Source organism: Erythrolamprus reginae, chromosome 3, assembly GCF_031021105.1.
Source record: "Erythrolamprus reginae isolate rEryReg1 chromosome 3, rEryReg1.hap1, whole genome shotgun sequence".
Lineage (NCBI taxonomy): Eukaryota > Metazoa > Chordata > Lepidosauria > Squamata > Dipsadidae > Erythrolamprus > Erythrolamprus reginae.
In genome coordinates, this window is record NC_091952.1 from 4,288,908 (window position 1) to 4,316,880 (window position 27,973).

The following is a 27,973-nucleotide window of genomic DNA, read 5'->3' on the forward strand; positions in this document are numbered from 1 at the left end:
ATTTTTTTCATGAATTCCCTGTTAATTCCTGAATCGCTGATTTCCCTGATAATTCCAATTTCCCTGTTTTCCAGGTTTGCTGGACACCCTGTCTTTGTAAATATTTTTTATTTATTCAATTTTAATGCCGCCCTTCTCCTTAGACTCAGAGCGGCTCACAACATGTTAGCAATAGCACTTTTTAACAGAGCCAGCCTATTGCCCCCACAATCCGGGTCCTCATTTTACCCCCCTCGGTAAATAGACAACTATATATAATGACTTTGCTTCCGACTCTTCCTTGGGGCTTAATTATTGTTCATTAACCGGGCCGGACAGAACAACAGACAACAAATAAAACTTCATAAATAAATCTGTTTTGAAAGACTGCAGGCCGAGGTTCGTTCATTTTATTGTGGTTTTTTTTTTTTAAATTAAGGCAACAACTAATTGCAACCTGTAATGGAGACACTGGTGAAGCGACGGGAAACTTATTCAGGTAGAATTTGGCACCGAGGTGGCAGTGTCACCAGTTCAATGGAGCCAGCTTTGGGGATGTAGACAAGTGTGGTTGTGTTCTGTTTGAAGATGTTGGGGGGTAGGCTTAGACATTTAAAAAAGCTGTTTGGACAAGCTTCAGCGCCCGAAAGCCGGCAGTGGGCAAGTCTTGGTCCAAATTAGTTGTTAAATTTCCTTGGTCTTTCTGCAGAACCTCCAAGTTCTCGTTTCAGTTTTTCCACATATGAAGTTGTGGCAAGAAGGAAAGGAAAATTAAAAGGGGGTGGAAATGAGGAAAAGGGGTGGCCAGTTGGATGGATCACATCGCCACGGAAGTTTGGGGCGGCATGGAGCAAAATTCCCAGTATCATTATTTCCGCGAGAAATTGGAAGGATCTGACAAAAACGAGGGACGAGGAGGAAGCTGGCGGCCGATGTACCCTTCTGTAGCTCTGACCACATTTCATTACAAACTGGGTTTGAGATTAAAACCAGGTTAACCGCCCGGATTACAGACGGAACCTTCAACTTCAGCTTTTGAAAAGAGTTCTAGATTTTTTAAAACACCGCCGATCTCGGAGAAAAAACCAACAGCGAACAAATTTGCGTCCCAGATGGAGCGGATGTGAAACAAGGGGAAGGGAGGAAGAGAAAAAGGGCAGAGGCTGAAAGCAAAAAGGAATTGTGCCCTTTTCTCTTCGGCTTTTTATAGGAGGGGGGACCAAAACAGGCGACCAGGGACAGAAAATCGCAGCGGGGTATAAACCAACTCTGCCCCACATCTGGATAAGAGGTCAGACGTCAGTCCAGCAGGAAAGAGATGTGGAATCTTGGCGGTTGTCACATGAACATATCGTCGTAGTCCGGAGGGCGAAGGTGATCGGGATTAGGCCTGGAAGAGGAATGGAGAATTTATTTATCTATTTATTAATTGGATTTATAGGCCGCCCCTCTCCGAGGACTCGGGGCGGCCTACAACATATAGAGGAAGCAATGAAATGCAATAGCTAAATCCAATTAATTAAACTAAAGAAGCTAATCTAAAATTCACAAATTTATTTATTTATTGATTGATTGACTGTATTTATATGCCGCTCACTCCAAAACGGACTCTGAGCAGCTAACAACGATTATAAATACAATACAACTAAAAATAATAATAATAATAATAATAATAATAATAATAATAATAATAATAATAATTTAATAATAATTTATTGGATTTGTATGCCGCCCCTCTCCGCAGACTCGGGGCGGCTAACAACAATAATAAACACAACATGTACAATCCAATAATAAAAACAACTAAAAACCCCTATTATAAAACCAAACATACACACAAACATACCATGCATAACTTGTAATGGCCTAGGGGGAAGAGCTATCTCAGTTCCCCCATGCCTGGCGGTATAAATGAGTCTTGAGTAATTTACGAAAGACAGGGAGGTTGGGGGCAGTTCTAATCTCCGGGGGGAGTTGGTTCCAGAGGGCCGGGGCCGCCCCAGAGAAGGCTCTTCCCCTGGGGCCCTCTAAACGACATTGTTTAGTCGACGGGACCCGGCGAAGGCCAACTCTGTGGGACCTTATCGGTCGCTGGGATTCGTGTGGTAGCAGGCGGTTCCGGAGGTAAAACACCACTGAAGTCACATATACAGGGTGTCCCCCCCAAAAATGTATACACATTTTAAATAATTGTAAACTTGGTATTTAGTATAATTTTATTATTTCAAAAATGTAAAAATATTTACAAGTATCATTTTATTGTTTTTTTCACTGCCTTTGAACTGATTTTAAATAATTGTAAATAGCCAATAGTTCAACTGTTTGTGCCTATTTTGCAGATTAAATCCCTGAACACAATAATGACAGCCAGACTAACTTTCGAAAACAAATAAAAAGCAATAAAATAATAAAAAGCAATAAAATGATACTTGTAAATATTTTTACGTTTTTGAAATAATAAGATTATAATAAACACATAGAAACATATAAGTCTGACGGCAGAAAAAGACCTTATGGTCCATCTAGTCTGCCCTTTATAAAGTTTATAATTATTTAAAATGTGTATACATTTTTTGGGGACACTCTATATAATAAAAAAACCATACTCACTAACAACTAATCTTAATTCTAGGCCTGCCGGAAAAACCAAGTTTTAACAGTTTTCTGGAAAACCGGTAAGGAGGAGATAATGCGACTCTCTGGGGGCAGTTGTTTCCAGAGGGCTGGGGCCACCACAGAAAAGGCTTTTCCCCGAGGCCCTGCGAACCAACATTGTTTGGAGGATGGGACCTGGAGAAATCCGACTCTGTGGACCCTTACTGGCGACAGCAAGGTATGAGTGAGGAGGTGGTCCTGTAAATATCCCATTAGGACCAAATAGGGCCACAACTGGTGCACATGGGGCAAAATACCCCCCCCCCCCCCAGCCGAAATATGATGGTGCAAAGTCAGCTGCGGATCTAGGAGATTATAGTTGTCGGCTATAAAAAATTTATCTGCCTTGGAATATGGCCCCAGTGGTGCCGAGGCAAAAAGGAAGCAGTGATGCTCTTATAATATACCAGGGTGACTCGATTAAAAAAAAATATCACACATAACCCTTCCCTAGTACAAGGTCCAAGAGGGAAGTGTTTTTAATAGGAAAGTGAACACAAGAACAAGGGGACACAATCTGAAGTTAGTTGGGGGAAAGATCAAAAGCAACATGAGAAAATATTATTTTACTGAAAGAGTAGTAGATCCTTGGAACAAACTTCCAGCAGACGTGGTAGATAAATCCACAGTAACTGAATTTAAACATGCCTGGGATAAACATATATCCATCCTAAGGTAAAATACAGGAAATAGTATAAGGGCAGACTAGATGGACCATGAGGTCTTTTTCTGCCGTCAGTCTTCTATGTTTCTATACAGGAAACAAGTCTATAGCCTAAAGGCTAAATTCTCTGCCTTGCAAGGCAGAGGCCCCAGGTTCAAATCCCAGTAAGGGTATGGCTACCTGATGAAAGCAAATAAGCCCGAAACAGATCTATAGTAGTCTTCCTTCCTTTTCATTATCAGGACCGCCTTCTGCCGCACGAATCCCAGTGACCAGTTAGGTCTCACAGAGTCGGCCTTCTCTGGGTCCCGTCGACGAAACAATGTCGTCTGGCGGGACCCAGGGGGAAGAGCCTACTCTGTGGTGGCCTCAACCCTCTGGAATCAACTCCCCCGGAGATTAGGATTACCCCCACCCTCCTTGTCTTTCGCAAACTCCTTAAAACCCACCTCTGCTGTCAGGCATGGGGAAATTGATTCCCCTGGGCCGTTTCTGTTTTATGTATGGTTTGTCTGAGATGTATGACTGTTTTTTATATTAAGGGTTTTAAATTGCTTTTAATCATTGGATTTGTACTGTTTTGCTGTTGTGAGTCACTCCGAGTCTTCGGAGGGGGGTGGCATACAAATCTAATAAATAATAATAATATTAATAATATTAATAATATTAATAATAATAAAAATAGTTACATACATACATATATACATACATACATGCACACATATACATATACCGTACTTATATTTATTTATTTGATTTCTAAAGGAATCATCTCGGCAACTGGCTCTGGTTAAATCAGTTAATAATAATAATAATAATAATAATAATAATAATAATAATAATAATAATAATAATAATTATTATTATTATTATTTATTAGATTTGTATGCTGCCCCTCTCCGAAGACTCATAAGAAATATGTACTTTTGGCCTTCAAAATATTTTTCATTTTGCTTATTTTTAGGATTATTATTATTTTTGGCTCGTTTTATTTATCTTGTTAGATGGGCAGCTAAAAATTGGATAAAGAAAGGAAATAAATAAAACATTTTACTTTTATGATCTCATTTTGCTTCGCTTTTAACCTCTTGGCTTCTTTTTAAAAGTTTTTAAATATTTTCTAAAGTTTTTGGCTCTCCAAATTGGGACAAGGCGTTTGACTGATATGGTTAAAATGTTTTGGGTCTTTGGGAATTTATTGCAATATTTATGTTTTCAGTTTAAGGAAGTTTGGGGATTTTTTAATTGATGGTTTAGCACAGAGATGGTTGATGAGGGCAAGAGGGAAATGCTGTCGGATACAGACATAATCCCAGAATAAAATCCCGCCGTTGTTTTTACGTAAGATGCTTAACTCAGTTATGCAGCTAATCTCAGGCCATCTGGATGAGCTGAGTTAAAACATGCTAAGCCGCAAAACTAACAGAATCCATCAAAATTAAACCAAGGCTAAGATTAAACTGTGGCACCCTTGTGGCGAATAGAATAGAATAGAATAATAGAAACATAGAAGTCTGACGGCAGAAAAAGACCTCATGGTCCATCTACTATTTCCTGTATTTTATCTTACAATGGATATATGTTTATCCCAGGCATGTTTAAATTCAGTTACTGTGGATTTACCAACCACGTCTGCTGGAAGTTTGTTCCAAGGATCTACTACTCTTGCAGTAAAATGATATTTTCTCACGTTGCTTTTGATCTTTCCCCCAACTAACTTCAGATTGTGTCCCCTTGTTCTTGTGTTCACTTTCCTATTAAAAACACTTCCCTCCTGAACCTTATTTAACCCTTTAACATATTTAAATGTTTCGATCATGTCCCCCCTTTTCCTTCTGTCCTCCAGACTCTACAGATTGAGTTCATGAAGTCTTTCCTGATACGTTTTATGCTTAAGACCTTCCACCATTCTTGTAGCCCGTCTTTGGACCCGTTCAATTTTGTCAATATCTTTTTGTAGGTGAGGTCTCCAGAACTGAACACAGTATTCCAAATGGGGTCTCACCAGCGCTCTATATAAGGGGATCACAATCTCCCTCTTCCTGCTTGTTATACCTCTAGCTATGCAGCCAAGCATCCTATTTGCTTTCCCTACCGCCTGATTGCACTGTTCACCCATTTTGAGACTGTCAGAAATGACCCCTAAATCCTTCTCTTCTGAAGTTTTTGCTAACACAGAACTGCCAATGCAATACTCAGATTGAGGATTCCTTTTTCCCAAGTGCATTATTTTACATTTGGAAACATTAAACTGCAGTTTCCATTGCTTTGATCATTTATCTAGTAAAGCTAAATCATTTACCATATGACAGACCCCTCCAGGAATATCAACCCTATTGCACACTTTAGAGTCATCGGCAAATAGGCAAACCTTCCCCACCAAACCTTCCCCTAATAGAGTTGGAAGGGACCTTGGAGGTCTTCTAGTCCAAACCCCTGCTTAGGCAGGAAACCCTACATCACTTCAGACAAATGGTTATCCAACATCTTAAAAACTTCCAGTGTTGAAGCAAACACAACTTCTGGAGGCAAGCTGTTCCACTGAATATTTGTTCGAACTGTTAATAAATTTCTCCTTAGTTCTAAGTTGCTTCTCTCCTTGTTTAGTTTCCACCCATTGCTTCTTGTTCTACTCTCAGATTCCTTGGAGAATAAGTTGACTCCCTCTTCTTTGTGGCAACCCCTGAGATACTGGAAGGCTGCTATCATGTCTCCCCTGGTCCTTCTTCTCATTAAACCAGCCCTGCCCAGTTCCTGCAACCGTTCTTCATATGTTTTAGTCTCTAGTCTCCTAATCATCTTTGTTGCTCTTCTCTGCACTTTTTCTAGAATCTCAAAATCTTTTTTACATCCTGGTGACCAGAACTGAATGCCATATTCCAAGTGTGGCCTTAGCAAGGCCTTATAAAGTGGAATTATTAACCCTTCACGTGATCTTGATTCTCTCCCTCTGTTAATGCAGCATAGAACTGTGTTGGCTTTTTTGGCAGCTGCTGCACACGGCTGGCTCCTATTTAAATGGTTGTCCACTAGGACTCCAAGATCCCTCTCTCAGTTACTACTGTTGAACAATGTACCATATTGTTCAATGTACAATGTACTTAATTCTGCACATAACAACCATGTGAAATTAATTTTTGCACAACATTGGGAAAATGAAAACACACCCACTGAAAATGAATTATTAGAAAAAAATTATGATCTGTGCAGAAATGGTTAAATTAACAATGGAAAGAAAAGATAAAGATATGTCGGGATACTATCAAAGTTGGAATAAATTTTACTCTTGGTTGGAAAAACAAAAAACAAAATAAGGACAACCAATTAAATTGTCAACTAACTTAAATAATAGGGAAATATTTCCCTAAATAATAGGGAAAGAAAGGAAAAGAGGATTGGTTGAATATAGGAATAAAAGGGATACAGAAGTAAGACCTATGTAAAATAAAATATACATAAAAACATAGAAGACTGACGGCAGAAAAAGACATCATGGTCCATCTAGTCTGCCCTTGTACTATTTCCTGTACTTTATCTTAGGATGGATCTATGTTTATCCCAGGCATGTTTAAATTCAGTGACTGTGGATTGACCAACCACGTCTGCTGGAAGTTTGTTCCAAGCATCTACTACTCTTTCAGTAAAATCATATTTTCTTACATTGCTTCTGATCTTTCCCCCAACTAACCTCAGACTGTGTCCCCTTGTTTTTGGGTTCACTTTCCTATGAAAAATACTCCCCTCCTGAACCTTATTTAACCCTTTAACCTATTTAAATGTTTCGATCATGTCCCCCCTTTTCCTTCTGTCCTCCAGACTAGACAGACTTTCCTGATAAGTTTTAGGCTTAGGACCTTCCACAATTTTTGTAGCCCGTCTTTGGACCCGTTCAATTTTATCAATGTATACAGTATTAGAAATATTAAATGATGGTAATATAGAAATATCACATAGAAACATTGACAGCAGAAAAAGACCTCCTGGTCCATCTAGTCTGCCCTTATAGTATTTCCGGTATTTTATCTTAGGATGGATCTATGTTTATCCCAGGCATGTTTAAATTCAGTTACTGTGGATTTACCAACCACATTTGCTGGTAGTTTGTTCAAAGCATCTACTACTCTTTCAGTATCACTATAGAAAATAAGAAACCGGACTGCCACACAATATTTTTAAAATGTTTCTTTTAAGTTTGTTTATAATAAAACAATATTGTTGTAAAAAAAACACCAAATATAGAAGGAACACATTTTGAAATTTCAATTTTTTCAGCCATTGAAGGCGATATAATTTCTGCAATACCTACCCAGGCCGGCTTGCCCCTGGGGGTCCAAACGGGTCGAATCTGGCCCCTGGAGGAACGGAGCCAGGGGGGAGTCTGCTAGGGAGCCCAGAAGAAGGGTCCAGGATGGGACTCCGAAATCCGGATCGAAGCGGATCAAAGATCATTCCTCCACCTCGGCCCCTGAGGGAGAGAATCAAGGGCGAACTAGAGTTAAGTCTGCTCTACTGGGCGAATGTGCCAGGTTAGAAACCAGGAGGTAGTGAGTTCTAGTTCACTCTTACACAGAAAAGCTGGCTGGGCGACTTTGGGCCAATCACCGGGAGACTGGGAGTTATAGTCCTGCCTTAGACATGAAAGCCAGCTGGGTGACTTTGGGCCAATCACCAGGAGTCTGAGAGTTCTAGTTCCACCTTATGCAAGAAAACTCAGCTGGGTGACTTTAGGCCAATCACTGGGAGATGGGGAGTTCTAGACTTGTCTTTGGGGCAATTGTTCTCTCTCAGCCCAACCCACTTTACAAGGTTGTTGTTGTGGGGAAAATAGGACAAAGAAAGAATATTAGGTCACCTCAAGAGCAAGGGTGGCACAATGCAGCATCAGAGGCTCCTTCAGCTAACTGCTAGCTGTAGTTCAGCAGTTCAAATCTCACCACTGGCTCAAGGTTGACTCAGCTTTCCATCCATCCGAGGTGGATCAAATGAGGACCCAGATTGTTGGGGGCAAGAGGCTGATTCTGTAAACTGCTTAGAGAGGGCTGGAGGCTGTTGGGGTCTGGATGGGTGTCAACAGACTCAAACTCAACCCTGATAAGACGGAGTGGCTGTGGGTTTTGCCTCCCAAGGACAATTCCATCTGTCCGTCCATAACCCTGGGGGGGGGGGAGTTATTGACCCCCTCAGAGAGGGTCTGCAACTTGGACGTCCTCCTCGATCCGCAGCTCACATTAGAGAAACATCTTTCAGCTGTGGCGAGGGGGGCGTTTGCCCAGGTTCGCCTGGTGCACCAGTTGCGGCCCTAACTGGACTGGGACTCATTGCTCACAGTCACTCATGCCCTCATCACCTCAAGGCTCGACTACTGTAATGCTCTCTACATGGTGCTACCTTTGAAGAGTGTTCGGAAACTTCAGATCGTGCAGAATGCAGCTGCGAGAGCAATCATGGGCTTCCCTAGGTATGCCCATGTTACACCAACACTCCGCAGTCTGCATTGGTTGCCGATCAATTTCCGGTCACAATTCAAAGTGTTGGTTATGACCTATAAAGCCCTTCATGGCATCGGACCAGAATATCTCCGGAACCACCTTCTGCCGCACGAATCCCAGCGACTGGTTAGGTCCCACAGAGTTGGCCTTCTCCGGGTCCTACTCTGTGGCGGCCCCGACCCTCTGGAACCAGCTCCCCCCAGAGATCAGAACTGCCCCCACCCTCCTTGCCTTTCATAAAGTTCTTAAGATCCATCTCTGCCATCAGGCATGGGCGAACTGAGACATCTCCCCCGGGCCTATACAGTTTATACATGGTATGTTTGTGTGTATGGTTGCTTTTAATAAAGGGTTTTTTAGTGTTTTTTAAATTATTAGATTTGTTCTTACATTGTCTTTGTTAATGTTGTGAGCCGCCCTGAGTCTATGGAGAGGGGCGGCATACAAATCTAATAAATAATAATAATAATAAAAAAATAATAATAGTTCAGCAGTTCAAATCTCACCAATGGCTCAAGGTTGACTCAGCCTTCCATCCTTCCGAGGGGGGTCAAATGAGGACCCAGATTGTTGGGGGCAAGAGGCTGATTCTGTCAACCGCTTAGAGAGGGCTGCAAAAGCACCAGAAGTCTAAATGCTATTGCTACGTTCACCATCTCGTGTTATCCATGAAGCAATAAAGGTGAGATATGAAAAATCTAATAAGTAAAATTAAAAACTGCAGATCTGGACAAGCAACCAGGTGGTACAACATCTGCCCAAGGATGTTTCTACCATACCTGGGGCACTCTGAGTACACTCCTCATCAAAGTCACTAACTTTGAGAAACAACTGGGTGAATTGTTTATTTTATTTATTTATTTTTATTTATTTATTTTGTCCAATACATAATACACATTGAAGAGAAAGATATGTAATAATATAAGTAAAGAAAAGAATAGAAGAAAAGATATAAAAGTATAGGTGAACATATTTGAAAGGAAGAAAAGATAAATGAGATAAGGAGAGACAATTGGACAGGGGACGGAAGGCACACTGGTGCACTTATCCACGCCCCTTACTGACCTCTAAGGAACCTGGAACCTTGTTAAAATGTTTTAAAATGTTGTACGCCACCCAGAATCCAATTGGAGTTGGGCAGCTTATAAATTAAATTAAAAAGACCAACCCTCGAAATGAGGGATCGACTTACGCCAAAGGATCCAGATCTTGCCTGCCGATATTGAACGGATCGAGCGGATCAGGCCTGAAAGAGAACTCGTTTTCATTATAGTATCTGACAATGGATCTTATGGAATCCCCAGAAGAGGCGAAACGGGGCCTCTCCTGGGGCCCTTTAGTGTGCGTCCCACCATTCTAGTCCTCAGTGAGGTCCAAGGAACTCACCAGTTGGGCTGCCGGCTGCCGTGAGGGTGCCGAGGTGGGATCCAGAGCGGGTCATGCTCGGGGGGATTGGGTGGAGAAGGGTTCCGGTCCCGTTTCGGCTCCTCCTCCTTGGCGATGGTCGGCCGCTTGGAGGTTTCAAACGGGGAGATGATGTGATGGACGATCTGGGCCTGTAACTCCTCCACGTTCCGGTAAACCCTGTAAAAAAGGGGGGCAAGGAAAAAAAGAGGAGTCAATGGACGCACGTGGTTTTGTTTATCTTTCATTTTCAAAGTCAATCTGTTCATTTCTGCACAGTCCATAATTTTCCTCAAAACTGAAAATGAAAGATAAACAATTGCGGTTGACAGAGAGTTCTAGTCCTGACATAAACATGAAATCCAGCTGGGTGACTTTGGGCCAATCACCAGGAGGCTGGGAGTTCTAGTCCCGCCTTAGGCATGAAGGGCAGTTGGGTGACTATGGATTGAACATAAGGAGTCTAGGAGTTCTAGTCTTGCTTTAGCCATGAAAGCCGGCTGGGTGACTTTGGGCCAATCACCAGGAGACTGGAAGTTCTAGTCCCACCTTATATGAAAGACAGCTGGGTGACATTGGACCAATCACCAGGAGACTGGGAGTTCTAGTCCCACCTTATATGAAAGACAGCTGGGTGACATTGGACCAATCACCAGGAGACTGGGAGTTCTAGTCCCACCTTAGGCATGAAGGGCAGCTGGGTGACTTTGGATTGAACATAAGGAGTCTGGGAGTTCTAGTCCCGCGTTAGCCATGAAAGCTGGCTGGGTGACTTTGGGCCAATCACCAGGAGACTGGGAGTTCTAGTCCCACCTTATATGAAAGACAGCTGGGTGACATTGGGCCAATCACCAGGAGATGGTGAGTTCTAGTTCCCGCCTTAGGCATGAAGGGCAGCTGGGTGACTTTGGATTGAACATAAGGAATCTGGGAGTTCTAGTCCCGCTTTACCCATGAAAGCTGGCTGGGTGACTTTGGGCCAATCACCAGGAGACTGGGAGTTCTAGTCCCACCTTATATGAAAGACAGCTGGGTGACATTGGGCCAATCACCAGGAGATGGTGAGTTCTAGTTCCCGCCTTAGGCATGAAGGGCAGCTGGGTGACTTTGGATTGAACATAAGGAATCTGGGAGTTCTAGTCCCGCTTTACCCATGAAAGCTGGCTGGGTGACTTTGGGCCAATCACCAGGAGACTGGGAGTTCTAGTCCCACCTTATATGAAAGACAGCTGGGTGACATTGGGCCAATCACCAGGAGATGGTGAGTTCTAGTCCCACCTTATATGAAAGACAGCTGGGTGACATTGGGCCAATCACCAGGAGACTGGGAGTTCTAGTCCCACCTTATATGAAAGACAGCTGGGTGACTTTGGGCCAATCACCAGGAGACTGGGAGTTCTAGTCCCACCTTATATGAAAGACAGCTGGGTGACATTGGGCCAATCACCAGGAGATGGTGAGTTCTAGTTCCCGCCTTAGGCATGAAGGGCAGCTGGGTGACTTTGGATTGAACATAAGGAATCTGGGAGTTCTAGTCCCGCTTTACCCATGAAAGCTGGCTGGGTGACTGTGGGCCAATCACCAGGACACTGGGAGTTCTAGTCCCACTTTAGGCATGAAAGGTGGCTGGGTGAGTTGGGCCAGTTATCCGGTCTCTAAGCCCAACCCACCTCACCAGGTTGTGGTTGCAGGGAAAATAGGAGGAGGAAGGTATAAAAATAACCAAAGGTTGGGTATTGATTACTAGGTAAAAATTAATAAATGGAAGGCTTACACTATGCAGATCCCAGCAACCCATGCACAGGTGTGTAAATGGCCTCCCGTTTTATGGCAACCCAACACTTTTTAGAGCACATATCCTTAATATGTGGTATGAAGGTCAATTACTTATCAAAATCTGCCAGATGTTCTGGGTCAACAAAGTCGGTCACATTCAAGGTCAGATCTGCCACTTTCTGCGTTTTTGGATCCTGGAGGGAGAAAAGGCGGAAACAACAGTGAAGGATGAAGCTTAACGCCAGCCCCTCCGTATGATGCCCTAAAAGTGCTTCTCCCAAACATCTTCCCAGCAACTGATAAAATCCCACAATGTCGTTTGGTGGGCCCCAGGGGAAGAGCCTTCTCTGTGGCGGCCCCGGCCCTCTGGAACCAACTCCCCCCGGAGAATAGAACTGCCCCCACCCTCCCTGTCTTTCGTAAACTACTCAAGACTCACTTATACCGCCAGGCATGGGGGAGTTGAGACATCTTTCCCCCAGGCTTTTTTTTTTACTTTGTTTTATGTTTGGTATGAATGTGCTGTTTGGATTTTTAAATAATGATAGGGTTTTATATGTTTTTTAATATTAGATTTGTTCTACTATAATATTGTTTTTATTATTGTTGTGAGCCGCCCCGAGTCTTTGGAGAGGGGCGGCATACAAATCAAATCAAATCAAATCAGATCAAATCACATCAAATCGAATAAATAAATAAATAAATCTTTCTCTGGTTTCCTTTTTCTTTGAAAATGTCTTGCTCCTCATTCAAAAGAACTGAAGAGGTTTGTTGGATGAAGGACAGAATAACAGTGTCGGAAGGGACCTTGGAGGTCTTCTAGTCCAACCCCCTACTCAAGAAGGAAACCTTCAGGTAGGAAACCCTGGAGACCTCCCCTCCAAAAAGATATTGATACGATTGAACGGGTCCAAAGAGGGGCTACAAAAATGGTGGAAGGTCTTAAGCATAAAACGTATCAGGAAAGATTTAATGAACTCAATCTGTATAGTCTGGAGGAGAGAAGGAAAAGGGGGGACATGATCGAAACATTTAAATATGTTAAAGAGTTAAATAAGGTCGAGAAGGGAAGTGTTTTTAATAGGAAAGTGAACACAAGAACAAGGGGACACAATCTGAAGTTAGTTGGGGGAAAGATCAAAAGCAACGTGAGAAAATATTATTTGACTGAAAGAGTAGTAGATGCTTGGAACCAACTTCCAGCAGACGTGGTAGATAAATCCACAGTAACTGAATTCAAACATGCCTGTGATAAACATAGATCCATCGTAAGATAAAATACAGGAAATAGTATAAGGGCAGACTAGATGGATCATGAGATATTTTTATGCCGTCAGTCTTCTATGTTTCTATTGAGCATTCACCACTTCTGGAGGCAAGCAGTTCCACGGATTAATTGTTCTTCAAGTTGTTAAGAAGAGATTGGATAACCATTTGTCCGAAATTATCTAGGGCAGGGGTAAGCAAAGTTGGCTCTTCTGTGTCTTCTGGACTTCAACTCCCAGAATTCCTGAGCCAATCATGCTAGCTGAGGAATTCTGGGAGTTGAAGTCCACATGTCATGGAAGAGCCAACTTTGACTACCCCTGCTCTAGGGCAGTGATGGAGAACCTCTTTTTGGTTCACTTGCCAAAAGGGGATGTGGGGGTGTCTGCATGTGCCCACATCTCTTCCCTCCCTCCCACGCATGCGCACACACCCCTGCGCAGTCGCATAATCCCTCCCCCCATCCACATGCACGCACACAGGCCTCCCTGAAGCCTGGGATGGTGAAAAAACAGCCAAACCGGTTGTTTGGAAAAACAGACTTCCGGTTTGCCCGTTGTGCTCTTTTTTGCCCTCCGGAGGGTTCAGGAGAGCTGTGTGAAAAACAGCACAACGGGCAAACCGGAAGTCCGTTTTTTCTGAACTTCCGGTTTGCCCGTTGGGTGATTTTAAAAATTTATTATTTTTAAAGTTGTCAAGGTTTAAGCAGACTGGGCCGAGAAGCCAGTGTCTCTCGAACCCAAAATGTTTGCTGGGCTTTGAGAGAACAATGGGGTGACCTGGTAGGGGAGTACCCCCAGATCTATGACTCTCCTCCTTCCGGCTTCTGCTCTGGGTTCAAAAGAGACCAAAGCTTTTAATCGCAGCCAATGACAAAGTGCATAAGACTTTGGCTACTCTGGGTTTACATCTCCATCCTATGGGAAAAGAATTACCGTATTTTTCAAGAGTATAAGACACATCGGAGTATAAGACACACCTTAGTTTTGGGGGAGGAAAATAGGGAAAAGAATCTGCTTACCAGATATTCATCTGGCTAGTGTCCTTAGTCTGGTCAGCTTCAGCACATTGTTTTATCCCCTGGTTAAGGGCTTAAAAAAACTTTATTCTGAGAGAGTAACAATGAAAGAGCTTGCAAGCGGTAAGAGGCGGGAACATCATTAGCACCTGGAAGAAACATTTAGAGCAAGTAGAGCAATGGAAAAAACCCTGCAAAGACTTAGGGTTTGGAAAACATTCTTTGCAGAGAGTAACAATTGAAAGAGCTTGCAAGCCAGTAAGAGTTGGGAACATCATTAGCACCTGGAAAGAAACAGTTGGAGGAAACAGAGCAATGGAAAAAGCCCTGAGAAGACTTAAGGCTTGGAAAACATTCTTCGCAGAGAGTAGCAATGAAAGAGCTTGGGTACATTAATAGCATCTAGTTAGAGCTGGAAAGAAATATTTGGAGCAAGTGAAGCAATGAAAAAATCCCCCTATAAAGACAGGGTTTGGAATACATTCTTCACAGAGAGTAACAATGAAAGAGCTTGCAAGTGGGTGAAAGCTGGGAACATCATTAGCACCTGGTTAGGGCTCTAAAGAAACTTACTCAGAGCAAGTTTAGAGTAATGAAACAAACCCTGCAAATACTTAGGGCTTGGAAAACATTCTTCGCAGAGAATAACAATGAAAGAGCCTGCAAGCAGGTAAGAGCTGGGTACATTAACAGCATCTGGTTAGGGCTGGAAAGAAACATCTGGAGCTAGTAAAGCAATGAAAAAATCCCCCTATAAAGACAGGGTTTGGAATACATTCTTCACAGAGAGTAACAATGAAAGAGCTTGCAAGCTGGTAAAAGCTGGGAATATCGTTAGCACCTGGTTAGGGCTTGAAAGAAACTTACTCAGAGCAAGTTAGAGTAATGAAACAAACCCTGCAAATACTTAGGGATTGGAAAACATTGTTTGCAGAGAGTAACAATGAAAGAGCCCGCAAGGTAAGAGCTGGGAAGATCGTTAGCAGATAGTTAGGGTTGGAAAAAAGTATAAGATGCACCCTAATTATCAGCCTCTTTTAGGGAGGAGAAAGGTGTGTCTTATACACCGAAAAATACGGTAAATACAAAGTTTTCTTCTCCTTTTAGAGGAGGCCAAATCAGCAGCTTCCAAAAATGGCCTCACCATGACGTTGAGAATGATGCTGTTGTCCATCAAAATGGCCTTCACCAGCAGGTCGTGCGAATCGTCCTTCAGTCGGTAGCGTAGGGTGTAGAGCTCCTTGTCTGCGTTCCAGCCTGCCGGAAGCATTTCCGATTTCCTTTCATTGGCGGCGGCCTGTGGGAAGAACCCAGGCAGAGAGGGTACAGTTAAAGTGAGGGGGTGTTTGGGGTGTGTGTGTGTCTTGGAGCTTGATTGTTTCTTGCGGACGTCTCATGACCCAGCTAGGAAACACCATCAGTGCTAGAAGGGAGTGGAGTTGGTGGAGTGGAGCACAAGGAAAAGGGGAAGAGGAGGAGGAGGAGAGGAAGGGGATGATGATGATTTTGGGGTCATTGGGGCTCGAGTCCTCGGAGGGGTGGTAATGTAATGTAATATTTATTTATCAATTAGATTTGTATGCCACCCCTCCCCGGCATACATATAATGTAATGTAATATAATATACAATATATATAACATAACCTAATAGAGTATAATAAACATAATATAATAAGTATAGTATAGTGTGACCTATTCATGGCACCAGACCAGGTTATCTCAGGGACCGCCTTCTGCTGCACGAATCCCAGCGACCAGTTAGGTCCCACAGAGTGGGTCTTCTCCGGGTCCCGTCAACCAAACAATGTCGCTTGGCGGGACCCAGGGGAAGAGCCTTCTCTGTGGCGGCCCCAACCCTCTTGAACCAACTCCCCCCAGAGATTAGAATTGCTCCCACCCTCCTTGTCTTTCATAAGCTTCTTAAAACCCACCTCTGCCACCAGGCATAGGGGAACTGAGATATTCTTTCCCCCTAGACCTTTACAATTTTATGCATGGTATGTTTGTATGTATGTTGGTTTTACAATAGGGGTTTTTAACTGTTTATATTGGATTGTCATATGCTGTTTACTACTGTTGTTAGCCGCCCCGAGTCTACGGAGAGGGGCGGCATACAAATCCAATAAAATCAAAAATCAAATCAAATTTTCTTTTAATTGAATGTAATGGTTGTTTTAATGTACATATTATTAATTGGATTCATATTATTGTTCTGTTTTTGTACATGCTGTGAGCCGCCCCGAGTCCTCAGAGAGGGGCGGCATACAAATCCAATTAATTAATTAATCAATCAATTAATTAAATAAATTAAAATCAAAGCATGAGTTGTTTTGAAGCCCACAAACGTAGCCAACAGTTTGCGTTGCTGATTTTGGGCGGCCGGCCAGCCTCAAACTTGTCTGGGCAGACTCACCTCGCTTCTGTTATTCCTCCAAGCTGTCACTCACCATGTCCCCTTAATTTTCCTATGCTGCTGCAAAAGTCCCCCCCCCCCCCGCCCCCCAAGATTTCCAAGATTCTGATTTTGTTCCCGCAAACTTTCCACAGCACCGGGATTTTTGAAGCGTTGGCTGGCTTGATGCAGAATTCTTCTCATTTTTTTTTTAAAAATAGGGTAGAATAACAGAGTTGGAAGAGACCTTGGAGGTCATCTAGTCCAATCCCTGCTCAAGCAGAATGTCCTGGTTGCAGGTAACATCCAACCTAAATCAGAGTCCGAGTCAAAAGTACTCCTCAAAGTTCCAATTTATCGCCGGAGCCATCCTGGCACCTACACTGGGGAACCTGAATCTGAGTTGAAAGTTCACATCCCTTGTTCCAGTGTTTCCCCACCTTGGCAACTTGGAGACATCTTGACTTCAACTCCCAGAATTCCCCAGCCAGCATTCGCTGGCTGGGGAATTGTGGGAGTTGAAGTCCAAATGTCTTCAAGTTGCCAAGGTTGGGAAACACTGCCTTGTTTCTGTTGTGGTTAGCTCTGCCCCAGCTCCTGCCCCAAGGACTGCGGATGTGGGGGAGACGTCCAAATGCTGCAGGCCTGTTTTGCCCCCCCCCCCCCCGGTGGAATCTGCTGATGAAGGCTCCTCTGACCAAGAAGACATGAGTGACAGGGAGGAGGAGAGTGTGGCAGACAGCTCAGAAGGAGATCAATTATCTAGCTCCTCCTTGGATTCAGAACAAGGGTTAATGATACAGCCTCACATACGGAGAGCGATGCGTAGGCAACAACAACTGAGAGATTATTATCAAAGAAAATGAGGCCACCTGTGGTTGGGTGGGGCTGTGGTCATTAGTGAGGCTGCTATAAAGAGCAGCCTCTGGGTTTGGCCATTGTGGAGGATTATCTGATTGTTGTGTTTCGTGACTGCTTTACTGACTTTGACCTTGGTGTGTTGCTTTCCCCCCGCTTTCAAACTAAAGCAGAGCAAAGTGTGTTTCACTTTGTGGAAGAAGAAGGACTGTGAATTGCCTCACAGCTGCAAACTAAGTATCTCAGAACTGATAAGGGACTTGTACGAATTACCAGTTTGTTTGGAGACGAGTGCTCTTGGCTATACCAAAAGAGGGCTTAGTTTAAGTGAATTTTCATTATAAAGAACATTGTTTTGAATTTTCAAACGTGTGTGTGTCTGAAATTTGTACCTGTGAATTTTCGGGAGGATTCTACCAGAGAGCCCGACAGAACAGTTCCCCACCCACAAACTTCTCATGTTGCCCACTGAGATTGTGCCAGCATGGCCAGTCCTCCTTCTGCTCCCACCCAGGTGGATCGGCATAAGATAGCCTTGAACCCCTCAAAAGAATGCTTTGTGGCTGTGCCTGTTCCCTCCTGAAAATCCCCCCTCCCAAGTTCCCATCAACGTCAGGCCTTCTATAGATAGTGTGGCAAGCTGTTGATTTATCCCAAACTTCTGCAGCAGCTTGACCCAGGAGTTCCTATACCGTTTCAGACAAATTCCAGTCTCTTTTGGAAAAACCTCCAGATATGGAGCAACTACAGCTGCTGGTGGCAAGCAGTTCCACTGGTTAATTGTTCTCACTGTCAGGAAGATTCTCCTTATTTCTAGGTTGACTCTCTCCTTTTTCTACATTAAGAATAGATGATATATTAAGACCGGTTGGTCCAGGATTTGGGCAGTCTAGGGCAGTGATTTTCAACCTTTCTTGAGCCGCGGCACATTTTTTACATTTACAAAACCCTGGGGCACATTGAGCGCGGGGGGGGGGGGGGGGGGGGGCTGCTAAAAAAACTTTGGACAAAAAAAAATCTCTCCCTCTCTCTCTTCCTCCCTTTCGCTCTATTTCTCTCTCCCTCCATCTTTCTCTCCCTCCATCTTTCTTTCTCTCTCTCTCCATCCCTCTTTCTTTCTCTTCCTTCCTTTTTTGCTCTCTTTCTCTCTCCCTCCCTCCCTCTATGTCTTTCTCTCTCTCTCTCCTTCCCTCCCTCTCACTTTCTTTCTCTCTTGCTCTCTCTCTTTCTTTCTCTTTCTTTCTTTTTCTTGTTCTCTTTCTCTCTCTCTTGCTCTTTCTCTCTCTCTTGCTCTTTCTCTCTCTTTCTTTCTCTCTCTCTTTCTTTCTCTCTCTCTTCCTTTCTTTCTCTCTCTGAGCTTTGCGGCACACCTGACCATGTCTTGCGGCACACTGGTTGAAAAACACTGGTCTAGGGAAATGAAGGATTAGGGGGGGACATGATAACGGTATTCCAATATTTGAGGGGTTGCCACAAAGAAGAGACGGGGTGTGTGTGTGTCAACCTATTCTCCAAAGCCCCTGAAGGCAGGGCAAGAAACAATGGGTGGAAACTAATCAAGGAGAGGAGCAACCTGGAACTAAAGAGAAATTTCCTGACAATGAGGACAATTAACCAGTGGAACTGCTTGCCACCAGAAGTTGTTTCCGGAGGCTTTTTAAAAGACTAGGTAGTCATTTGTCTGAAATGGATATAGGGTTGGACTAGAAGATCCACAGGGTTTCTACCAGCTGTATTACGATTAATAGCACGCAGATAAAAATTACTTAAGGTTTTGGTCCATAAGAAATCAAGGCAAGTCTCGCTTAGTGGTGGCCCCTGAAAATCTCTCCCCTCCCCCCCTCAAAATAGAACCTGTCAGGACATTTTTTGTAAATTTTCTTTCAGGTGATTTGCCGTTTGTAAAACTTCTTGCAATGTTTACATAGATTTCATGTAGACAGTTTTTATATTCCATGGTTCTATAGCTGTGTCTTTGTCATTTTAAAAATATCTGGACTTCAACTCCCAGAATTCCCCAGCCAGTATTGCTGGCTGGGGAATTCTGAGAGTTGAAAGTCCAGATATCTTAAAAGCAGCAATCTGTGAGAAACTTCCAATCAGGGCTTTTCAAACTTAATTTCATTTATTAAATTTATAGGCCTCCCAACTGCAAATCAGCTCTGGCCACTCTGTGGACTTCAACTCAGATTGCCTCCGCCAGCAATGCATTCTGGGAATCGAAGTCCAGTCACGTTAAAGACACCACAGATATAGAAAACCTTTTCGAATCTGGCTTTCCAACCTCGGCCACTAGGGCATGGACTTCAACTCCCAGCGTCCCTCAGCCAAGCAATGCATTCTGGTAAGCTGAAGTCCGGTCCTTTTAAAGGCTCCCCCTCCTTGAGAAACAACCACTCCGATTTTTGAGTTCCTGATGCAGTTTGGTTCCTTTTTAACCTTATCACATGAAGTCTTTTAAGTCTTGGGAAAGTGATTTAATTTATTTCGATTAATTAATTAAACTCGTGCTGCCCACGGGGCAACCACGCTGGATATCGGGTAGACGGGATGCATTTATTAATAAATAGAAAATCGGTTGTATAATTGCATGAAATGGCCACAAAAGATATATAAGATTTTATTAACGAGTTTTAAACTGTCATTTAAACTAGTGTTAACCCAGTCCCAGTTCTGGGAGTTGAAGTCCAGATATCTCCAAGTTGCCAAGGTTGGGAAACAGTGTTTTAAACTGTCTTTTTAGGTGTTGATTTTTACTGTAAGCCGCCCAGAGTTCCTAGGGAGTTGGGCGGCATATAAATGAAATAAACAAAGAAATAAATAAATACAGTAATTAAAGAGATAAATTCTCATTATTTTTTGAAAAAGAAAATCCAATCCAAAACAATGCACGCCGTACCCTCCTTCCCCCAAACTTTCCACCCCATCCAACTCCACACCCCTATCCTAGGGAAAGCAGGAAAAGGGGGCCGCGCAGCGATCAAGGGCCGCTTTTGCAAATAATAATTTAAAAAAAAAAAACCAAGACGCAGATCCAGACTGCAAAGGCAGGAGTTGCAACCCGGCGCCCGCGGGCCCTCCTCCTTGCAAACAAGCCCTTTTCTTTCCCCGGCCTGCAGCTACACCGGACGGATTTCGGCCTGCAAAGTGGTAACTACTACTACTACTAGTAACTACTACTACTACTACTACTACTACTACTACTACTACTACTACTACTACTACTACTACTACTACAGTAGAACAGAAATCTTGATTGACCAAGTGTGATTGCACACACAAGGAATCTGTCTTTGGTGCAGATGCTCTCAGTGTACAATATTACTACACTACTACTAGTAGTAAGGCTTACCTGGTCCCCGGTGCCGAGGCAGCGGTAGTCGCGGGTGATGAGCTTCCAATGCACGAAGCACAGCAGGGCGTCGGGCCCGCAGCTCAGCTCGGGCGCCACCGAATTGTACAGCAGCTCCAAGCCGGCCATGGTGCCTCCTCCTCCGCCTCCTGCAAACACAAGCGCTCGGGGAAAGGGACGGGAGACCCGGTTCCGCCCGCTGCGGACCCGCCTCCTCCGCCCGGGAAAGCGAAAGTGTGGCCGGCCAGCTCCGCCTCCTCCCGGTTCCCCTGCTGTTGCCCAGCGGAGCCGTCAGCTGGGCTGCTCCGCTTCTCCCTCTGCTAGCCCATCTTCCGCAGCCCGGCCGGGGAGGATGGGCTGCAGGGGGCTTGGTAGGAGGGAGAATTTGGGGGAGATGAATATTTGGTGCTCTCGGAGCTGGGTGGTTTTTCATGTAGACGTTTCATGACCCAACTAGGGAACATCATCAGGGCTGGGAAGGAGTGAGGTGTGTGGAAAGGAGGAAGAGGAGGAGGAGGAAGGCTGTAGGGTCCTTGGTGCTGTTTCTATGTTTCTATGTTTCTATGGTGCTCTCGGAGCTGGGTGGTTTTTCATGTAGACGTTTCATGACCAAACTTGGGAACACCATCAACGCCAGAAAGGAGTGAAGTATGTGGGGAGGAGGAGGAGGAGGAGGAAGAAGAAGAAGACTGTAGGGTTCTCCATGCTTTCTGAGCATGGTAGTTTTCATGCAGGCGTTTTATGACCCAACTAGGGAACACCATCAATGCCAGAAAGATGTGTGGGAAGGAGGAGGAGGAGGAGAAAGGAGAGGAGGAACTGCGGGGTTCTTGGTGCTTTCTGAGCTTGGTGGTTGTCTATTATTGTGATATTCCAATTTTTTTTTAAATTTCAGCTGCTCAGAGTCACTGACTGAAGATGGACAGCTATAGAAATTGAATAGATAGACAGATAGATCACAGAGAAAGAGATGATGATAGATAGATAGATAGACAGACAGACAGACAGACAGACAGATGATAAAGAGAATGTTAAATAGATTATAAATGATAGATGATATATATAGAGATGACAAAGATGATATAGATAATAACAATAACAGCAACAACAACAACAACAACAATAATAATAATTTATTAGATGTGTATGCCGCACCTCTCCGAGGACTTGGAGCAGCTAGATAAATAGATAGATGATAGAGAGAGAGATATGATAAATAGACAGAGAGATGATAGAGAAAATGAGAGATAGATAGATGAGAGAAAAATGTATATAGGTAAATAGACAGAAAACCAATAGATAGATAAATAAATAGATGATAGAGAAAGAGATTATGATAGATCTAGACAGAAAGATGATAGAGAGGATAAATAGATGATAAATAAATATATTACTATTTTCTGAGATTTTCGATGGAAGATATTTTTCTTGAAAAGTAATACAATAATATGATATATAATGATTATGACTTGTTAAAGTAGACATAATGGAATAAATGAAAGGAACGAAGCGAATGGGAAATACTTTTAAAAAAATTTCTAAAACACAACTCTTCCTCCTATGTATATTGATATTGTTATAATTAGATTAATATTTTATATGAATGGTTATCTTTCTTCCCTTCCTGGGATATAAAGAGAAGTAAGTTTTGAAATTTCTTTTGTTAAGGGCAGCTACGATAAAAAGTAAGAATGAGTTTAAGAATATAAGAAATCAATTGTAGCGCGACCGCACAGGTTTGATCGATAAAAAGCAAATAGCCACAAGAAATTGAGATTGCTAATAGCACTTTGAATTCAAATCAGGGCGAAGGAGAATATCTGAAATCCGGATGATAGGATTTGAAAAGGAGGTAGCACAGGATGAATGATATGTACCAGAATAAATTGGATAAATAATTAGGAAATTTGGATTAAGAATTTGGCATTTGATATTACTGTATACTGTATTGGATTCTAATTTGAGGTGTGCGAATTTGAAACTCTGTAAAGTGTGGAAAAGTAATAAAAAATTATACACCCCCCCAAAAAAATATAGAGGTCCCCCACTTGATCCTTCCACCCCAACTGGGACAATCTCTCCATCAGCCCCTGTGAGAAGACCTATCTTGACTGATGCAGTTGGCCCCTGCTTATGTTCTTATATGATTGATTGATTGATTGATTGATTGATTGATTGATTTTGTCCAATACACAAAGAGGGTTTTAGTGGGTATACACATAGTAAAATACATAATGAAGGTTATAGAGGATATACTCATAGTAAAATATATCTAAGAAAGAATAAAAAAGAAGGCATAGTAATAGAACATATCAATGAAAGAATAGAAGAAGAGATATAGGAATAGAAGAAAGGAATAGGAGATATAGGAGAGCAATAGGACAGGGGACGGAAGGCACTCTAGTGCACTTGTACTCGCCCCTTACTGACCTCTTAGGAATCTGGAGAGGTCAACTGTGGATAATCTAAGGGTAAAGTGTTGGGGGTTTGGGGATGACACTATGGAGTCCGGTAATGAGTTCCACGCTTCGACAACTCGGTTACTGAAGTCATATTTTTTACAGTCAAGTTTGGAGCGGTTAATATTAAGTTTAAATCTGTTGTGTGCTCTTGTGTTGTTGTGGTTGAAGCTGAACTAGTCGCCGACAGGCAGGACATTGCAGCATATGATCTTGTGGGCAATAATTAGATCTTGTTTAAGGCGTCTTAGTTCTAAACTTTCTAGGCCCAGGATTGAATGTCTAGTCTCGTAGGGTCTTCTGTTTCGAGTGGAGGAGTGAAGGGCTCTTCTGCTGAAGTATCTCTGGACATTTTCAAGGGCGTTAATGTCTGAGATGTGATATGGGTTCCATATTATGGGGGAAATTATGATTATGGGGAAAATACATACAGGGAAGGAATGGCGGGTATGTCCACCAGTTATTTATAAAAACAGTAAAGTCAGAATGTAAACCAGCAAGCCAGCCACTGACCATGGACTCTCCGAGGCCGCTCCATTACAACTAAGGCCACCCATGTCCCATCGTGCCGAGCGGGTGGCTGGGGAACCGGGGGTCTACGTCATTCTCCCCTCTGCTTTGCCGCACCGGTTTTTCTAGTTGCTAAGCAACAGGAACTCCAGAATTCCATGTTCCACATCCTGGGATTTGGCCATAACTCCGAGTGAAGCAGAAGGTTGCATATGGACATATGTCACTGATGCATCAAGTGAGAAACGAATGAACAAATGGATGGATGGATGGATGAGCAAGTGAGCGAGTGATTTATTCTTTCTTCCTTTTATCCGAACATAAAGGAAAACATAACTTGGAGCCAATCATCAGGGGATGGTGAGTTCTAGTCCCGCCTTAGGCATGAAAGCCAGTTGGGTGACTTTGGGCCAATCCCTAGGAGATGTTGAGTTCTAGTCCCGCCTTAGGCATGAAAGCAGATTGAGTGACTTTGGGCCAATCACCAGGAGAGGGTGAGTTCTAGTCCCGCCTTAGGCATGAAAGCTAATTGGATGTCTTTGGGTCAATCACCAGGAGATGGTGAATTCTAGTCCCGCCTTAGGCATGAAAGGTAATTGTGTGACTTTGAGCCAATCACCAGGAGATGGTGAGTTCTAGTCCCGCCTTTAGCATGAAAGCCAATTGGGTGACTTTAGGCTGATCCCCCCCTTTCCCTTCGCAGGGTTGTTGTTATGGGGAAAATAGGAGGAGAAAGTCATGGTAGATATGTTCATCATTTGTTGATTCGTTTGTAAAAATAATAAAGGGGCTGGGGTGCATGGGATTAAGCAAGAATTAACGACAAACTTTTTAATTTTTTTTTTTTTTTACGAACGGCTTATTTAAGGGAAGACATCCTGTTATGCCAGCAGGCTCAGGGTCACAGTTGCCCCCTGGATGTTTTTTGACCACAGGGGCCTCCTTGGACAGATGGTCCTCGACTGGTGACAGTTCACTTAGTGGCCGTGTGATATTTACAACGGCGCTGAAAAAAGTGACCTGCGACCATTTCTGAGCCTCGCTGAATCCCTGCGGTCACGTTACTAACATTGTACAGTGGTGCCTCTACTTACGAACTTAATTCGTTCCGCGACCTGGTTCTTAAGTAGAAAGGTTTGTAAGAAGCAGCAATTTTTCCCATAGGAATCAATGTAAAAGCAAATAATGTGTGCGATTGGGGAAACCACAGGGAGGGTGGAGGCCCTGTTTCCTCCCAGGAGATTCCTAGAGAGGCCCCACGGAGGCTTCTCCCCGCCTTTTCCGGCCTTGTTTCCTCCCAGGAGATTTCTAGAGAGGCCCCACGGAGGCTTCTCCCCGCCTTTTCCGGCCTTGTTTCCTCCCAGGAGATTCCTAGAGAGGCCCCACGGACGCTTCTCCCTGCCTTTTCCGGCCCTGTGTCCTCCCAGGAGATTCCTAGAGAGGCCCCACGGAGTCTTTTCCCTGCCTTTTCTGGCCCTGTTTCCTCCCAGGAGATTCCTAGAGAGACCCCAGGGAGTCTTTTCCCTGCCTTTTCCGGCCCTGTGCCCTCCCAGGAGATTCCTAGAGAGGCCCCACGGAGGCTTCTCCCCGCCTTTTCCGGCCTTGTTTCCTCCCAGGAGATTTCTAGAGAGGCCCCACGGAGGCTTCTCCCCGCCTTTTCCGGCCTTGTTTCCTCCCAGGAGATTCCTAGAGAGGCCCCACGGAGGCTTCTCCCTGCCTTTTCCGGCCCTGTGTCCTCCCAGGAGATTCCTAGAGAGGCCCCACGGAGTCTTTTCCCTGCCTTTTCTGGCCCTGTTTCCTCCCAGGAGATTCCTAGAGAGACCCCAGGGAGTCTTTTCCCTGCCTTTTCCGGCCCTGTGCCCTCCCAGGAGATTCCTAGAGAGGCCCCACGGAGGCTTCTCCCCGCCTTTTCCGGTTACAGTTTTGGAGGCTCGGGTTTGTAAGTGGAAAATGGTTCTTGAGAAGAAGCAAAAAAAAATCTTGAACACCCAGCTCTTATCTAGGAAAGTTTATAAGTAGAGGCGTTCGTAGGTAGAGGTGCCACTGTATTTATATCACAGTCGCGATTGCCCCACGATTTGTTACTGATTCATATTTATGACAGTTTGCAGTGACCTTGGGGTCATGTGACCCCCTTTTGCGACCAGCCAAGTCAAGTAGGGAAAGAAGCCAGATTCAGTCACTAACCGGGTTACTGATTGGCCAACGGCAGTGATCCACTGAACTACTTGGGCAAGAACAGTCCTAAAATGGGGCAAAGCTTACTTCACAAATGTCTCACTTAGCAACGTATGTTTGGGGCTCAGTTGCGGTCGTAAGTCGAGGACTGCCCGCATTCCCTTCCCATTTGAGAATTTTATTTTAGAAAAGTTGGCCTTGTGGTCTCAGAATGCCCACTAGAGGTCGCCCTTCGCTTTCCAAATAGCCTTCCCTAGGGGCTGCCTTCTTTTTCTCCTACTTCTCCTTCCTCCTCCTCATCTCCTTTGTCGTTTTCTTCTCCTCCTTCTTCTCCCTCCTCTTCCTCTTCCTCATCTTCCTCTTCATCATCTCCCTCCTCCTCCTCCTCTTCTTCTTCCTCCTCTTCTCATCCTCCTTTTTCTTCTACTTCTTCTCCCTCCACCTCCTTTTCCTCTTCATCATTATCATCTTCCTCTTCATCATCTTCCTTTTCCTTCTCTTCTTCTCCTTTTTCTTCTTCCTTCTCCTCATCTTCTTCTTTTTTCTTCCCCTTTTTCCTCCCCTTCTTCTCCCTCCTCCTCTTCTCCTTCTTCTCATCCCCCTTCTTTTTCTTACTCCTCCTCCTATTCTTCCTCTTCCTCCTCTTCTCCTTCTTCTTCTCCCCACTACCCCTTCTTTTTCCTCCTCCTCCTCTTCTTCCTCTTCTTCTTCCTCCTCTTCTCCTTCTCCTTCTCCTTCTTACCCATCCTCCTCCTTGTAACCTTACTTTCTGGATAACCGTCATAGTATGAAAAAGATGCAAAATAAGATATTGATTTATGGCTGATTGGATAAAAAATGTATAATTGTGTATGTTACTGATATGTTTTAAGGTACATTGGTTCCTCTACTTAAGGACTTAATTCGTTCCGTGACCAGGTTCTTAAGTAGAAAAGTTTGTAAGTAGAAGCAATTTTTCCCATAGGAATCAATGTAAAAGCAAATAATGCGTGCAAACCCATTAGGGAAAGAAATAAAAGCTTGGAATTTGGGTGGGGGGAGGAGGAGGAGGAAGAAGAGGAGGAGGACAGTCATTGCTGAAGGAGGAAGATGAGTTGAGGGGAACCAAAAAAATCCAAAACTTTGAAGCTTAAAAAATAAAAGAGGCTGCCTCCCATACACTGCGCCAGAGAGAGAAACCCAGGGGGAATGGCAGGAAACTGGCCGGGCCTTTGTGCCCCTCCCAAATTTCCTGGGAAGTTTTCCTTAAGTAGAAAATGGTTCTTAAGTAGAGGCAAAAAAATCTTGAACACCGGGTTCTTATCTAGAAAAGATCTTAAGTAGAGGCGTTCTTAAGTAGAGGTACCACTGTATATGCATTGATCTATGTATGGAATGATGCAGATTTTTTTTTTTTAAATACCAAAAAATACCCCACCCCAATCTTCATTATCCAAAGGAGCGAGTACAAGTGCCCTAGAGTGCCTTCTGTCCCCTTTGCTATTGCTCTCCTATATCTCCTATACCTTTCTTCTATTCCTATATCTCTTCTTCTATTCTTTCATTGATATGTTCTATTCCTCTATCTTCTTTTCTATTCTTTCTTAGATATATTTTACTGAGTATCTCCTCTATAACCTTCATCATGTATTTTACTATGTGTATATAGATATAACCACTAAAACCCTCATTGTGTATTGGACAAAATAAAAAATAAAAAAATAAAAATAATAAAAATAATACAAATAATAAAAATAAATAAATAAATAAATAAAATAAAGAAAGAAAGAAAGAAAGAAAGAAAGAAAGAAAGAAAGGCTGGGCTCTGTTGTGGTTAGCTCTGGCCCAGCTCCTGCCCCAAGGACTGTGGATGTGGGGGAGACATCCACATGCTGCAGGCCTGGTTTGCCCCCTGTGGAATCTGAAGATGAAGGCTCCTCTGACCAAGAAGACAGGAGTGACAGGGAGGAGGAGAGTGTGGCAGACAGCTCAGA

The 27,973-nt window shown here is 43.6% G+C and overlaps 1 protein-coding gene across 1 annotated transcript; it reads right to left on the bottom strand.

Annotated features, from left to right (window-relative positions):
* Positions 1–356: 356 nt before the first annotated feature.
* PSMF1 (proteasome inhibitor subunit 1) lies at positions 357–21,198 on the bottom strand. Its single transcript, XM_070744367.1, has 7 exons — positions 20,854–21,198; positions 15,396–15,548; positions 12,079–12,161; positions 10,174–10,371; positions 9,980–10,033; positions 7,605–7,763; positions 357–1,369 (listed from the first exon to the last, which is right to left on the bottom strand). Exons 1-7 carry the CDS (start codon positions 20,980–20,982, stop codon positions 1,318–1,320), a joined length of 828 nt encoding a protein of 275 aa, XP_070600468.1. The 5' UTR covers positions 20,983–21,198; the 3' UTR covers positions 357–1,317.
* Between the last annotated feature and the right edge of the window lie 6,775 nt (positions 21,199–27,973).